The sequence below is a fragment of the Bos indicus x Bos taurus genome, chromosome 6 (assembly GCF_003369695.1).
Source record: "Bos indicus x Bos taurus breed Angus x Brahman F1 hybrid chromosome 6, Bos_hybrid_MaternalHap_v2.0, whole genome shotgun sequence".
In the NCBI taxonomy this organism is placed as follows: Eukaryota; Metazoa; Chordata; class Mammalia; order Artiodactyla; family Bovidae; genus Bos; species Bos indicus x Bos taurus.
In genome coordinates this window covers 102783557-102800726 of record NC_040081.1, presented here as the reverse complement: position 1 = coordinate 102800726, position 17170 = coordinate 102783557, and the positions used below count along the sequence as shown (strand labels likewise).

At 44.4% G+C, this 17170-nt stretch overlaps 1 protein-coding gene across 1 annotated transcript in view; it reads right to left on the bottom strand.

Moving 5' to 3' along the window:
* C6H4orf50 (chromosome 6 C4orf50 homolog) overlaps window positions 1-17170 on the bottom strand; it is a 71261-nt gene that overhangs the window by 14905 nt on the left and 39186 nt on the right. Inside the window, 3 exon segments of the mRNA XM_027544996.1 lie at window positions 794-976; window positions 3417-3473; window positions 10172-10333. Coding sequence (XP_027400797.1) covers window positions 794-976; window positions 3417-3473; window positions 10172-10333 — 402 coding nt within the window.

The following is a 17170-nucleotide window of genomic DNA, read 5'->3' as shown; positions in this document are numbered from 1 at the left end:
TATCCATAGCAGAAGCTGCATTTCCCCCTCGCACAATCAGGAACTGAGCTAGTTTGGTTAGGGGTGCTGCTAGCTGGTCCCCAGGAATGGGGTTGTGTGCCCAATGAGTGTGTGTGTGTGTGCTTGCATGTGAATGAGTCTCCCAACCTCTCTGAGCCCCAGTCTCCTCTTTCATTGACCATTAAAAGAGGACATTCTCAATCATTTAGTTCATGACTTCATTCATTCAACAACTATTCCCTGCACAGCTTTTCCATGCCAGGCACTAGAGAGACAGAAATGGTTAGGGAGCAGCTTTGGCCCCAACAGAGAGGCTGACAAAACTCCTCTAACAGTAGGGGGAAATTCCTCTAACTTGCCGCATCGGTTGTGCCCACGTGCCATGTGGGATCCAGGGCCAGCTCCTGAGCAAGGCCACACTGGGCCCTGAAGGACAGATGTGGGAGGCTGCAGGGCAGACAGGAATCCTGCCAGAGAAAGTGGCAAGTGCTAAGGTCCTGAGGCACCCATGAAAGAAATGTCTGATGAGACAGAACTTGTATGGCATTGAATTAAAGTCACGGTTTCTGTGTCTGTCTCCTGCACCATGTTGTGAGACTTTCTAAGGTTAAGGATGACTGGATCACCTCCCTGTGCCAGCCCTGAGCAGAGGCGCTGGCATGGAGGAGCCATGTTCCAGGCAAGGTCAAGGGACAGAAGGGGGGAGGTCAGGGCAGGTCAGGAGGTGGACAGGCAGGTGGATGAGCCCACAGTCCCTACAGGAAGAGGGGCAGGGCGGTCTGTGGGGCCCTACCTCTGGGACCCTCGGAGCCAGGAAGGTGGCCGCGTACTCGGCCAGCGCCACGTCATTCACCATGTTCTGCGCCATCCCGGAGAGCAGGTGGTTCTCCACCCCGTGTCTGCGCAGCTCCTGAAGCAGGTGTGTGATCAGGTGGTTCCTCTCCTGGCACTTCTGGACCAGGGAAGCCAGCTTGGCCTGAAAGGATGAGGGTGAAGACATGACTGGTGGGGTCCATGGACGCTGGGCTCCTATGGGGGCGGGACGGCTGAGTGGGAGGGGCGGGGCACTGGCTCCAGGTTTTGCTTCCCTCTGCTGCTGCTGCTGCTGCTAAGTCACTTCAGTCGTGTCTGACTCTGTGTGACCCCATAGATGGCAGCCCACCAGGCTCCGCCGTCCCTGGGATTCTCCGGGCAAGAACACTGGAGTGGGTTGCCATTTCCTTCTCCAATGCATGAAAGTGAAAAGTGAAAGTGAAGTCGCTCAGTCGTGTCTGACTCTTAGTGACCCCATGGACTGCAGCCTACCAGGCTCCTCCGTCCATGGGATTCAAGGCAAGAGTACTGGAGTGGGTTGCCATTGCCTTCTCCACAGCCCTGCCTTAGGACTTCGGGTGGCTCAGCTGGTAAAGAATCTCCCTGCAATGGGGAAGACCCAGGTTCAATCCCCAGGTTGGGAAGATCCCCTGGAGAAGGGAATGGAAACCCACTCCAGTATTCTTGCCGGGAGAATCCTATAGACGGAGGAGCCTGGTGGGCTGCAGTCCATGGGATCGCAAAGAGTTGGACACGACTGAGCGACTCACACACACACACACACACACACACACACACACCCGTCTTAGCTCAGCCTCCTTCCTGCCATCCCTCCCTTCACCCAGAAGCCAGAGGCAGCTTTGAAATCAAGGGGCCACACTGCTGCCCATCCCTTCTGGATGCCTTCTGGACGGGTCTTCAGCCCCTCCACCAACCAGCTATGAGACCAAGCTCCTCTCTACCCCGTGACTTGCTCATCTGTACAATGGGCATTGTTGCCACATCAAGACAGAAGGAGACGATGCAGACAAAGCACGTGCATTGGCCAGCCCAGGCAGGTGCTCACGCATGAAAGGTAGAACCGTGCCTCTCCAGCCCCACCACAACGATAACCCTGTTTCTCATGCCTCGTGTTCCAGACACAATGATCCACTCCCCACCCCCGACACCCCAGAACTTCCTCACTACTCTTCTGTGGCTCCTACATGTCCTGAGCCCAGGAAAACCTTGTGCAGATCTGTTCAGAAGCCAGCCTGGGTAGTGCCACCCTGGGCAGGTCCCCCTCATGCTCAGAACTTGGGTCCCTCTGTGCCCAGGCTCCTGGCTCCTGCTGTCCCAGGAGTAAATCTTTACATCTGTGGTTCTGTCTTCTCCATAGCCTGGGAGCTCCTTAAGGGCAAGGCTGACACTCTCCTGGATTCCCTGCACTGTCCTCGCTCCATGGCTGTGCACAGGAGAGATCTGTTATGTGGGTGACTTGAGTGTGTGACCCTCTGGCCATGAAATGACCTCCCGTGTCTGTGCATGTTTGGAGGAGCTGCTCCACGGAGGATGTGATGACCCCTTCCTGCCAGAATTCCCTTCCAAGCCCAGCCCAGAGAGGGTCAGGGACCTTTGCACATCAGTTTCTAGGCAATGATGCCCAAGTGCCCAGTACTGCCGGTACATAGCAGATGACGAAAATAACAGAGGAGCAAGAACACCTCCCATTTTCAAGAGCATTACAGTTTGCGCTCTACTTTTCCATCAATGCCATAGCCACTGAGGGTCAGAAGAAGCTGTGAGAGCAGGCCAAAGGGTATCACTATTATTTCAGAGGGGGTGGGATTCAGCAAAGTCAGTAGGGTCTGGGGGCTCAACTATGTCCTTCTAATTCCCAGCCCAGGGCCCCTCCTGGCCCACCATGCCCAGAGAGTGGGAAAAATGGACAGTCCCTCCAGGCACTTGGCACTGCTCAAGTCCAAGTGCCATGTGTGAGCTTACACGTGTCATCTCACCCAAACTACATCTTCGATGAGCGTATTAAACCCTATGAGCCCATAATGCCTTATCTGGGAATGTGTCCTCAGGAAATGTCTAGATGCATGGAGAAAACTTTTCCAAGAAAAAAAAGTGCAGCATGGTGCTTTTGTGTGATAATGCAAAAGAGACAGGGAGGGAGCTAGAGAGGCAAGGAGATTGGACAGAGGGGTTTGAACACCCGCAGGGTCTGGAGGCTTTATGAACTGCAGTCTCCTGCTTTAGATCTGGCAAGAACGGCAGCTTCAAAGGCTGGTGAAGACCCACGTGGCACAGACATACCTACGCAGGTAGAGTAGGGTCTCAGACACATGTAAAATATACTAAAAGAAAATACATGAAGACGCTAGATTCAGAAGGGAACCTGGGATGCTGTGTTTCTCCTTCTTCTTTCCACTGTTTTTATACAACAGGCATGGACTAGTTCCTAATGGGAAAAATATCGGGTTGGCCAAAAAGTTCTCTTGGATTGTTCCATAACATCTTACAGGAAAATCCGAACAAACTTTTTGGCCAATCTAGTACTACGCTCCCTTTTTCTCTTTTGAAAGAGGTATTTCATGCTGATTTCACACATGTATTACCTTCAAAGGCGTCACAGCCAAATTCACTTCATGGTGCTTTTTCTGAAGTTCATCAAGCTGAAAGAGAACCAAGATTTTTGATAACGCTGAGTGGCGGGTACCACAGCTTGCTGCGTGTACAGGCAAGCCGTGCTCAGAGAGCTTGGCTCGCATCTCTTTTCCCCCAGGAGTTGGTGGTGAGAACACAGGCCTTTCCCATCAGCTGCTCGACCAGATCAGAGGAGGAAGGATTCTCTGAGCACCAGAGAATGAGCTCTGCCAGACCGCAGGTGATGAAGCCATTCTGTTGCCTTTTCCTTGAGGAAGCAGGGCTTCCTAGGTAGCTCAGTGGTAAAGAAATGGCGTGCCAATGCAGGAGCTGCAGGAGACACGGGTTCTATCACTAGGTCCCTCCCCCTGGGGGAGGAAATGGCAACCTATTCCGTTATTCTTGCCTGGAAAATCCCACGGACAGAGGAGCCTGGCATGCTACCGATCATGGGGTTGAAGAGTCTGACATGACTGAGCATGCAAGCATGCAGTCAGAAAGAAAGATTTCCCCATTCCCCATGCAGAGGTTGCCAGAGTTTTTTGGTGCGGTCTTAAACCTATAGGCGTCCTAGACAGATGCCTGAGTCCTGTGACTTTGAGAAAGTCAAGTCTTCCTGTGCCTCAGTTTCCTCACCTGTAAAGTAGGTGCCGTGTTGTTGCTGTTTAGTCACTACGTCGTGTTCCACTCTCTGCGACCCCGTGGACTGCAGCTTGCTAGGCTCCTCTCGTCCATGGGATTTCCCAGGCAAGAATACTGGAGTGGGTTGCCATTTCCTTCCTCAGGGAGTCTTCCTGACCGAGGGATCAAACCAGTGTCTTCTGTGTGACAGGTGGATTCTCTACTACTGTGCCACCTGGGAAGCCCAGGGGTAATATTACTGTCTACCTCACGGGGAAGATTAGATGAGGACTCTATAAATCGATTCCTGTAAAGTGCTTAGGGCAAGGCCTGGCATCTGGCCAACATTCAGTGAATATAAACCATTATTATTCTCTGCGGCAGGCACATGTATGAAGCCACCTTGGACCTTCCAGCCTAGCCCAGTGCCCAGGTGAATACCACTGAGTGATCCTCACTGATGCTCTGCAGAGTAGAATTGTGCAGCCAAGTCCTGCCTTAAATTCCTGACCCATAAAATCATAAGCTACAATAAGATGGGTGATCTGGGAATTCTTCTCACTCACTCTCTGATTTTCTCTGTAATCACTACAAGAAAGCTAGATAGATAAAAGCCCTTCTTCCTCTCCCCCAAGCTCTTTTGACCTCTAATACTGTTTTCAACCCTGCATTACCACAATCAGAAGCCATATGTGTGTATACACACAGATGAAACTATACTATACAAAATGCTTTACATCTTGTTCTTACGGCTTGCTGTTGTCATTTAATATAAAATCCTGGGTGTTGATTCCACCTTAATACATACAAACCAATCATATTCTTTTAAAATCTTGCACATTATTTAATCATGAGATTGGAAGAAAATTATTTAACCAATTCTTTGTTTATGAAAATTTATATTGTTTCTATTTCTTTGCTTTAAAAATAAGACTTTAATGAACATTTCCATATATCTATTTTGGCACACTTCTCTGAATATATCTGAAGATTAAAATGCCAGCTCCAAGCATACTGTCTTCTATTCAAAATGCACATCGTAATATTTGCGGGCTTGGATGAAATCTTCTCTCTACTTCAGTGTAAGAAATAGCATGAATATATTGCTGTGAGCTGTTCCCTTCTCTTCCCATGGAGAAGGGAATGGCAGCCCATTCCAATATTCTTGCCTGAAGAATTCATGGACAGAGCAGCCTAGTGGGCTACAGTCCATGGGGTCGAAAAGAGTCAGACACTACTGAGCGACTAACGTGTATACTGGGTCATGTGCAATTAAAAAACAAATGAGAAGTGAAAAGACAACAGAATGGGAGAAAATGCACATCCTATAGCTAATAAGGAACCTGTATCTATAATATATATAAACTCTCACAACTCAACAACAAAAAAGAAACTATCCAATTACAAAATTGAGGGAGGGAGGATCTGAATGGACATTTCTCCAAAGAAGACACATGAATTGCACATAAATACATGGAAAGATGCTCAAGGTTATTAGCCATTAAGGAAATGCAAGTCAAAACCACAATGACATGGCACCTCACACCCACTAGGACGATTAGCAACAAAAAGACAGACAGTAGCAAATGTTGGTGAGAACGTGAAGTTGGGACCTTCATCCATCACTGCTGCTGCTAAGTCACTTCAGTCGTGTCCGACTCTGTGCGACCCCATAGACAGCAGCCCACCAGGCTCCCCCGTCCCTGGGATTCTCCAGGCAAGAACACTGGAGTGGGTTGCCATTTCCTTCTCCATTCACTAGTGGTAATGTAAAATGAAGCTATCAGAGACAGATCTGACAGTAACTGTGATTAAAACGCTTAATAATTATATTACAAGACTTTCATCAGAGAACTGGAAGCTATCCAAAGGTAACCAAATGGAAATGCTAAGACTCCAAAATACAATACCTGAAATGAAGAACTAAAATAATGAGTTTAAGAGCAAATTTGATCACCTAAAGAGTATTATATAACTGAAAGATGGATTAGAAAGAAATATCCAAACTGAAGCAGAAAAAGACAAAAAGAATGAAAGTAATTTTTCAAAAAGACTTAAACACATATTGGATATGGTAAAAAAAAAAAAAAGTTCTAACATGTGTATAATAGGAGCTATATTTTTCACACATCAGTGACAGACAGGACAAAAATGTCATCTTACCTCCCACATTGAGGGCACAATGAGAAATATCCCCCCATGAATGGCTTTGACTTTGGAAGTGGGTGCCAGCATTTTATGGAAAGCAAATTTGCAATATGTATTTACGATGAGCACTATTTCTTCTCTTTGAACCAGTAATCCCAATTCTCTGAACTACTGTAAAAAAAAATGATATATGTGCTAAGTCGCTTCAGTTGTGTCCAACTCTCTGCAACCCAATGGACCTTAGCCCACCAGACTCCTCTGTCCATCAGATTCTCCAGTCAAGAATACTGGAGTGGGTTGCCATGCTCCTTTCCAGGGAATCTTCCCAACCCAGGGATTGAACCCATGTCTCTTGGGTCTTCCACATTGGCAGGCAGGTTCTTTACCACTAGTGCCACCTGGGAAGCCCCCTTTTCCTTATAAACATACTTGAATATGTAAGAAACTCCCCCTACCCCCTGCTTCATTTTCTTTGAACATTACACCCGCTTGAAGGATCTTAGTTCCCTGATCAGGGAAGGAACCTCGGCCCCATAAAAATGATAAATAAATTAATGGAAATAACTATAGATCCAACAGTAGGGGAACAGAAATCACAAACACCCCATAGACTACTGCACAGTCCCAAAAATAACGGACATAAAGGCTATGAAGCAATATGGATAGAGGACATAAAACTCCACGTATAGTGTATTCGATTATACAAAAAATGCATTAAAAGGAGTCAGAAATCACATCAAAATGTTGATAGTATATTTTCACTCATCAGTTTGTCAAAAAATATATAAAATGTGATATGATTCAGGGTAACCAGTTGTGGGCAAGCAATTGCACTCATTCCTGGTGAGAGTATAAATGACATAACCATTTTGGAGGGCTAGTTGCCATTATCGATCAAAGTCAATATAGCCTTTGACACAGTAATTCTTTCACTAAGATTTTAGCCTTTGCATATGTTGCAGAAACATACTCCAAGATAGATGGATAAAAATGCTTGTAGAGCAAAGTAACAGAAACAATTCAGATTTACATAAACAAAGATTCCATTAAGGAAGTTATGGTTTGGTCTCTGGAAAAATAATATGCAAGAGTTTAAAATACTGTAGTTCAATTTGCATGTATTGATTTGAAAATATCACCAAAATTTTGCATTAAATGATAATATCAAGATACAGAATATTTCTGTATGGTATGATTTCAGTACATGAAAACTCAGCAGTGGCCACAGGACTGGAAAAAGTCAGTTTTCATTCCAATCCCAAAGAAAGACAATGCCAAAGAATGATCAAACTACTGCACAATTGCACTCATCTCACACACTAGTAAAGTAATGCTCAAAGTTCTCCAAGCCAGGCTTCAACAGTTTGTGAACTGTGAACTTCCAGATGTTCAAGCTGGATTTAGAAAAGGCTGAAGAACCAGAGATCAAATTGCCAACATGCGCTGGATCATTGAAAAAGCAAGAAATTTCCAGAAAAACATCTACTTCTGTTTTATTGACTATGCCAAAGCCTTTAACTGTGTGGATCACAACAAACTCTGGAAAATTCTTCAAGACATGGGAATACCAGACTACCTGACCTGCCTCCTGAGAAATCTGTATGCAGGTGAGGAAGCAACAGTTAGAACTGGACATGGAACAACAGACTGGTTCCAAATTGGGAAAAGGAGTACGTCAAGGCTGTATATTGTCACCCTTATTTAACTTCTATGCAGAGTACATCATGAGGAAGCTGGGCTGGAGGAAGCACAAGCTGGACCAATCAAGATTGCTGGGAGAAATATCAATAACTTCAGATATGCAGATGACACCACCCTTATGGCAGAAAGCACAGAACTAAAGAGCCTCTTGATGAACGTGAAAGAGGAGAGTGAAAAAGTTGGCTTAAAACTCAACATTCAAAAAACTAAGATCATGGCATCTGGTCCCATCACTTCATGGCAAATAGATGGGGAAACAGTGGAAACAGTGACAGACTTTATTATTTTGGGCTCCAAAATCACTGCAGATGGTGACTGCAGCCATGAAATTAAAAGATGCTTGCTCCTTGGAAGAAAAGTTATGACCAACCTAGACAGCATATTAAAAAGCAGAGACCTACTTTGCCAACAAAGGTCCGTCTAGTCAAAGGTATGGTTTTTCCAGTAGTCATGTATGGATGTGAGAGTTGGACTATAAAGAAAGCTGAGCACAGAAGAATTGATGCTTTTGAAGTGTCGTGTTGGAGAAGATTCTTGAGAGTCTTGCAGTCTTGGACTGCAAGGAGATCCAACCAGTCCATCCTAAAGGAAATCAGTCCTGGGTGTTCATTGAACAGGCTGATGCCAACCTGATGGGCTGATGCTGAAGCTGAAACTCCAACACTTTGGCCACCTGATGCAAAGAGCTGACTCATTGGAAAAGCCCCTGATGCTAGGAAAGATTGAAGGTGGGAGGAGAAGGGGATGACAGAGGATGGGATGGTTGGATGGCATCACTGACTCGATGGACATGAGTTTGAGTAGGCTCCGGGAGATGGTGAAGGACAGGGAGGCCTAGCATGCTGCAGTCCACGGGGTTGCAAAGAGTCAGACACGACTGAGAGATTGAACTGAACTGAACTGAGGCACACAAATAAGTACTGAAATGTGGGTACATAGGGTTGAAAAAATAGAAGTCAGAAGGGGTTGGGGTTGAGGGGGAGAAAGGACCATATTGCTCTGCATTTTTTAAATATTGAGATAATTTTAGGTTTATATACAGTTTTTTTCTTTTTTATTTTTCTTACTGGAGGATAATTGCTTTACAATATTGTGTTGGCCTCTGTTATGTACATTTTTTTTAAATAATAATACAGAGAGATCTCTTGCATATTTTGCCTGCTTTACTCTAATGGGAACATTCTGTAAAAATATAGTATATTACAACCAGGTATTGATGTGGAGACAATGTACCATTCTTTTTTTTTTTTATTTTTTTTATTGAAGTATAGCTGATTTACAATTTTGGGTTTTTGTTGTACAGCAAAGTGACTGTTATACCTATATATATGTTCTTTTTCATATTCTTTTCCATCATGATTTATCACAGGGTATTGAAAGTAGTTCCTTGTACAGTACGGGGCTTCCCAAGTGGCTCAGTGGTAAAGAATCTGCCTGCAACGCAGGAGACACGGGTTTGATCCCTGGGCCAGGAAGATCCCCTGGAGGAGGAGGAAATGGAAACCCACTCCAGCATTCTTGCCTGGAAAATTCCAAGGACAGAAGAGCCTGGTGTACTACGGTCCATGGGGTCGCAAAAAGTCAGACATGACTGAGCGACCGAGCGACAGACACTGTACCGTAGGACTTGCTGTTTATCCATTCTATATATAACGGTTTGCATCTGCTAATCCCAAGCCACCATTCTTACTTGGATCTCTCTACTGTGTGTGTGTGTCCCAATTTATGAACAATTTTACCACCTACACAAGCTTGTGTCTCCACCACCACAGACACAATACTAAACCATTCTAACAACTGCTCTTGTTGCTTTTTTTATATTCACACCCACTTACCTCCTACAGGAAAAAGACTTTTATTTAGGTACCATTTGACTTTTTAAAAAGCTATATACATGTATTCCTGGAGGAGGGCATAGCATCCCACTCCAGGATTCTTGCCTGGAGAATCCCATGGACAGAGGGGCCTGGTGGGCTACAGACCATGGGGTTGCAAAGAGTCAGACATGACTGAAGTGACTTAGCATGCATGCACACATGTATTATTATTTTTAGATCTAATAGAAGTTACCCAGATGGAGGGATTACAAGGCTTGTTTTTCTTTCCTATACTGCTCTGTACTTTCAAAATCTAATAAATGCTTGCAAACTGCTGGAAATGTCCAGTGAGCTCTTAATTCTTCTTTCCACTTTCTAGTCTTGCTGGAGTGAAGGAACGTTAGTTTACAGGCTGGAAAGGAAGTGTGGGCCCAGCCTACCTTGCCCTTGAGATGCTCCGCTTCCTCGAGAGAGGCCTGCAGCTCGCGGTGCGCAGACCACTGGTCTCGGAGCTGGCGCTGCAGGGTCAGTACTTGGTGATGGAGTCGTCTGATGTGCAGCCTGAGGTCCTCCTCGGAGGCCGAGGCTTCCCGGTCCTGGAGCTGAGGAACCAGAGTTGAATGCAATTCTTAGGTTATCTTCCAAGTAATCTGCCTTCATCAACAGACAGTACCTGCTTTCCTTCTTGTGTTTCTGCTTCTATGTGTCTCATAGTCCACAGATTTTATAAAACAAAGTAACAGAAATCATTCCAAAAACTATCAGTCAGCATAAACATCATTCTCACCCATTTATTATCTTATATTTTCAGTCTCTCGTCACTGATTCAATGGACATGAGTTTGAGCAAGCTCCGGGAGTTGGTGATGGACAGGGAAGCCTGGCGTGCTGCAGTCCATGGGGTCGCAAAGAGCCAGACACGACTGACTGAACTGAACTGAACTGAACCCAAGTACACATACGAGTGAGCAGCCCCTGCTGAGTTTCTTGAGCAGGGGAGTTGGGGAAGGTCCAGGGAATCACAAAATAACATTCTAGAGTGTTATTTTTTAAGCTTATTTTGGCATATGAAAACTACGCAAATGGCACGGCATCCCAGAGTTTGTTTTAATAGATGCCCGTCACCATCGTACTGAAACACAGTATGATGACTGAAATCTAGTGTTCACATCCAATTATGAGATGCTTATTACACTAAAGTTTCATATATTCACAAGAAAGAGAAGATACTGCATTTTCCTTAAGCACTTTTCTTGCTGCTGCTGCTGCTGCTAAGTCGCTTCAGTCGCGTCCGACTCTGTGCGACCCCATAGACGGCAGCCCACCAGGCTCCCCTGTCCCTGGGCCTCTTCTTGGGTCAAATCTGAGCAGGTTTCATATGAACATCAAGTAAGGAATTTCTGGGAGGGCAGAAAGTGAGAAGGCTGATTCATCACCTTGAGAAATGTGGTCAAATGGTGGTGATGCCACTGTCCCCAGTGGTTCTGGACTCTAATTTTTATTTTGTAATAACTTATATAAATACATACACGTAGGCAGGTTATATGTGTGTGTATATGTCTACACACACACACACACGGCTTCCCTGATGGCTCAGTGGGTAGAGCATCTGTTCTGCCTGCAATGCAGGAAACACAGGAGGCACAGGTTCGATCCCCAGGTCAGGAAGATCCCCTGGAGGAGGGCATGGAAACCCACTACCAGCATTCTTGCCTGGAGAATCCCATGGGCAGAGGAGCCTGGAGGGCTACAGTCCACAGGGACTCAGAGTCAGATGTGACCGAAGCAATTGAGCATGTGCACACACACACACACACACACACATATATATAGCCGCATATTTTTTCGGAGAAGGCGATGGCACCCCACTCCAGTACTCTTGCCTGGAAAATCCCATGGACGGAGGAGCCTGGTAGGCTGCAGTCCATGGGGTCACTAAGAATCGGACACGACTGAGCAACTTCACGTTCACTTTTCACTTTCACGCATTGGAGAAGGAAATGGCAACCCACTCCAGTGTTCTTGCCTGGAGAATCCCAGGGATGGGGGAGCCTGGTGGGCTGCCGTCTATGGGGTCGCATAGAGTCGAACACGACTGAAGCGACTTAGTAGCATTTTTTCTATATAACATTTATATGCCATATATATCTTTTGTATCCTGCTTTTCTCCCTTAATACCATGTCATGGTATTAAACTAACCTGTTGTTAGTTTCTATATGGCATCCTGTGGTATACCGAATACTCAGATTATTCTAATATTCTGCTGCTGTAATTGGGGATGTGACAGAAAGCCTTATCTGACACAGCTCTCGTTCTTCCCCTGAGGTCATCAAAGGGTGACTTTCTGTATCAAGAGCCTGAGCATCATTAAGCTCTTGATTCATGCTACTAAGGTGGCCTTGGGAGGGAGCAGTCTTGCTAATAATAAGAGCTCCAACTGCAATAAGTCAGGGGCCCCAGAAACCTGAGACGTTTCACACAGCCCTGCTCATGGTCCCAGCTGTCTAGCTTTCATTGGAAGCAGCCTCCCTGGGAACTGAAAGTCCACAATACACCTCTTCCACGTGCTCCTGACCTGAGTGTGAGCTGGCAAGAGGGGAGGAGAGAGAAGATGGCAGGGAGGTAGAGAGGACAAAGTGTGACTTGGTGGCTTGTAAGCCAGGAATACGATAGCAGAATGTGTTTTTTTTTAATTAATAGAAATCCACAAAGCGTGGGCCTGAGATTCACAGACTGGGCCCCCTCAAGAACAGATGGGTGCTCCGAATGGCTCTGTAAAATCTAAGACTTGCAAAACAACTTGGCCTTTCTGGGAAGTTTGGTGTCTTCGCTGCCTCCCTGCTCTGCAGTGACTTGGGTTTCATCCCCAGCGTCCTGAGAGAGCGTCCACAGGACATTCTAAAGAGGATGAGAGTGCGGGGTGGAGGCCAGCCCGGCCTGCCATGTGGGACTGCCCCAGACAGTGACCCCTGTTACTGGAAGCGACGGCCAGAGCCTGGGGCAGGCACACTTTCAGAGGTTCTCTCCACTCTCCAGGGAGGTAGCGCACACAGATGTGCAGCGTTTGCTGACTTTTGTAGTGTAAACGCCATCACGGCCAACTGCAAGCTACAAAAACGGCATCATGGGAGAGATGCGCGTGAGCCACCTCTGCACTGAGTCCATCCTGGAGGATTGGGAGGAGATGCCCTAAAGTGAGGGCTTCCCAGTTGGCACTAGTGGTAAAGGACCTACCTGCCAATGCAGGAAGTATGAGATGTGGGTTTGATCCCTGAGCTGGGAAGATCCCCTGGAGAATGAAATGGTAACCCACTCCAGCATTCTTGCCTGGAGAACCCCCTGGACAGAGGAGCCTGGTGGGCTACAGTCCATGGGGTCACAAAGAGTCAGGCATGACTGAAGTGACTTAGCACACATGCAAGCCCTAAAGGGAGACCTGGAGGGTGAGCAGCAGTTCCCAGGAGAAAGCTGGGATGTGGGAGGAGCAAATCTAGGATCCAGAAGTGTAGAGATTGGGGACCTATCTAGCAATAGCTGACATTTCCAAGGGGCCAGATTGTAACTCACCAGAAGGAATCTGGACTTCGTACCAAGTGCAACAGGAAGACACAGAAAGCTTTAAGGGTTTTCATTTTAAACAAATAAAAACACGATCAGGTTTGTGACTTGGGATGAAGGAAACGGAAAGCTTTCCTCCCCCTCCACCTCCTGTCCACCACCAGTTCCACTGATTCCAACTCTGGTTTTTGTCTGGAATCCTCCGTTTTTGTTTTGTTTTGTTTTGTTTTAATTTCAAATTCCTCTATGCTAGCATCATCTCTTGGCAAATTCCTCTTGACTGTTCTCCTTGTGTCTTCCCTGTGTCTTTATAGCAAACAGCGTTCTTTTTACCACAGAAATGTAATCATGTTGTTCTGACGAAAACCCTCCAACAGTTTCCCAGTGCATTTAGAAGTGATCATAATTAGAGCCTACCAGGCCTTCTGTGGTCTTTCTCATGACAGCTTTCCCATCTACACCTCACACGTGCCCACTGTGATACAGCCATCCCAGCAACTTTCTGCTTTTCCAATAACCCAGGCTTATTTCTGCCTCAGGGCCTGGCCACTTGCTTCTTCCTCTGCCTGGAATGTTCTTCATCTGCTTCTCCTTTCAAACCTTGAAACTCTCAGCTTGAAATTCACCTCCTCAGCGTCCCAGTCCCTACCTGGTCTGACTAGCTGGGATTTGACAACTGTAAGATATGAGGAAACTACACAGAAACAATTCTCTGCAGGCACGAATGGTGACCAATGCAGGGCTACCATCCTTGAGGAAAAGGACATCCAACAAGATGAGCTGCACATTCTCCCTGGAACATTTTGCAAACCATGGCTTAGGGAAATAGATCCCAAGCTGAACGCTGTGGTCCTCTTAAGTGAAACCATAGACTGGGGTCAGGGATGCTATGACAGCTGGGATGTGTAGAACAAAGTAGCAGAGAGAAGTGAACTGCAGAGGAAAAATCCAGACACTGTCTTAGAAATACCCTTGGGTCCTTGGTTGAATCATAAGTGGCATAGCATAGTGCAAGACTCTGAGATCGTGAAGGACAGGGGGGCCTGGTGTGCTACAGTCCATGGGGTTGCAAAGCGTCAGGCACAGCTGAGTGACTGAACAACAACGGAAGCCTAGTATAGAACAGAAGCTGGGAGGTCGGCTGCTGAAGAGGTTTTGGAGGTCATGCACTGCTACAAAGATGGCCGAGCCAGAGTGGAGAGTCTTCCGTCAGTGCTCTGAGAACTCACCTGATACCACTGGAAGGCCATGCCCTAGAAGCCAGGGCCATGCTTTAGGAGTGAAATCAAGCCTGGTACTCAGGGGGAAACTGAAATAGACATGCAAGGGAACAATATGGTGTGCTGGTCATTCAGCTACCTACTAGAACAAAACTCACTCAACCTGCTCTAGAGGAAGCTAATAAACAGGAATCCCTACAATACGTTCTGCATGGTGTCCAACATTAAAAAAAAATTACTAGTCACATGAAGAAGCAGAAAAGTAGGATTTAACTAAGAAACAAAATAGTCAATAGAAACAGACTCAGAGTGATCTACATATTGGGGTTAGCAGACAAAAGCTTCAAAATAACAATGATTTTATTTCTTTAAAACACAGGAAAAGATGGAGCAAAATGAATGATAGTATGGAGTATTTCAACAGAGAATCAAAATCTCTTTTGAAAGGGTAAAATGAATATTTGATTGCAAAATACAATAAAGGAAATTAAAAACTAATTAGATGGATTTACTAGAAAACAGGACATGGCAGAACTTTTAGTGAGCTAGAAGACAGGTCAATAGAAAACTCAAACTGATGCACAAAGAGAGAAAAAAATATAGAAGAGTTTCAAAAGATGTGGGGATAAAGTTAAAAAAAAAGTCTGGGTTTCTAGGAGAGAAGAGAAAAATTGAAAAGAACAAAATATTTAAAGAACTAATGGCCAAGAATTTTGCAAATCTGATTAATGACATGACTCCACAGTTTCAAGAGGTTCAGAAAAAACAAGGAGGATAAACATAAATAAAACCTCATGTAGACACATCATAGTCTGACTGCCAAAACCCAAAGATAAAAGGCAAGTCTTTAAAATAGTCTGTGGTAAAATGACACATTTCTGTCAAGGGAAAAAATACAAATTATTCAGTTTCTGAATAGAAACTGTGAGAACCAGAAGACAATGAAATGAGGTCTTTAAAGTGTCAAAAGAAGGAACCATAAAATTCCTACCTAAAATTCTGAATCAAGGGGAAGAAATCTTTTAAAAGTAGAGTTGAAAAACTGTTCTCATAAAAAGAAATCTGAGAGAATTCATCACCAGCAGACCCTAAACTACAAGAAATAAAAAAGCTCTTCAGCTGAATGTAAAGCACATCCACAGAAGCAGAAGAAAGAATGAACAGTGCAAGAACGTAGAAAGATACGAGTAAATAAAAAGAATTATTGAGTGCTTAAAACGATCTAAATAGTGCTTTATAAGGGATGTTATACACGGAAGCAACATAGTTGACAAAAATAAACAATGAAAAGGATAAAAAGAAATTAATGGAGTTAAACTATTAAAAGATTTTTGGATTCTTTGAGACATGGTAAAAGTACTAAAGTAAACTTTAATGATTAATGGCTACATTTTGAAATATCTAGGGTAACCACTAAAGAATGACACCAAAATGCATGCAAGAGTAAGCCAGTGGAGAAGAAAATGGAATAACAGAAAATAGTTTACCAAAAACAAAGGAAAGAAAGCAGGAATAAACGAAAACAACAGATCAGACAAACAGAAACACCAACAAGGCAAAAATAAGCCAATTACACCATTATGGATACGAAACAAAAATGGAACAAACACTCCAACTAAAAAGCAGAGGGTGTCAAACTTACTCAGAGCTAAGTTTAAAAAAAAGCCATATGCTGCTTCTAAAAAATATGCTTTATATATAAAGATACTGATAGATTGAATGGAAAAATATGGATGGTATAAAAAAAGTTATACACCATGGAAACACTAGCAAAAAGAAACTCTTGTGGTTATTTTAATATCAGACAAAGTCCATTTTAGGGCAAGAAATGTGAGACATGAGAGACGTTTCATCATCTTTAAAGACTTGATTTACCAGGAAAACATCATAAACCTAAATCTGTATGTAGCTCATAAATACCTTCAAAAACAAGAATCAAAACTAACATAACAAAAAGAAGGGATCTTAAAAGACATCTCGGTAGATGACAAAACGAATAGACCACACATCAGTAAAGTTATTGAAGATTTGATTAGCATAATTAACCAGTTTGGCCTAATTAATACTCAGCAACAGCAGAACATTCATTCTCTACAAGGGCACATAGAATATTTCCCAAAACAGACCATCACGTGGTCAATAAAACCAGTCTCAATGAATTTCAAAAGATTACAGTAATATATATAGTATGTTTCTGACAGCAATGAAATAAAACTAGACATCAATAACAAAATATAACTAAAAAATTACACAGATGCTTGGAAATTCAACAACACGCTCCTAAATAACCCATGGGTCAAGGGAGATATCACAATAGAGATTAGAAGCTGCTTTGAACTGAACAGACATAAAAAGTACAACTTATCAAAATGTGTGGGTTGTAGTTAAAACAGTGCTTAGAACGAAATGCATAGATTTAAATGCATAAATCGCAAAAGAAGAGCAGTTGAAAATCAGTGATCCAAACTTTCAACACAAGAAGCCAGAAAAAGAACAGTCAACTAAACCAAAAGAATGTAGATGGAAGGAAACAATGAAGTTATTAGAAGAAATCAATGAAATAAAATATAGACATTCCTTGGTGGCTCAGATGGTAAAGAATCTCCCTGCAGTGCAGGAGACCTGGGTTTGATCCCTGGGTTGGGAAGATCCCCTGGAGGA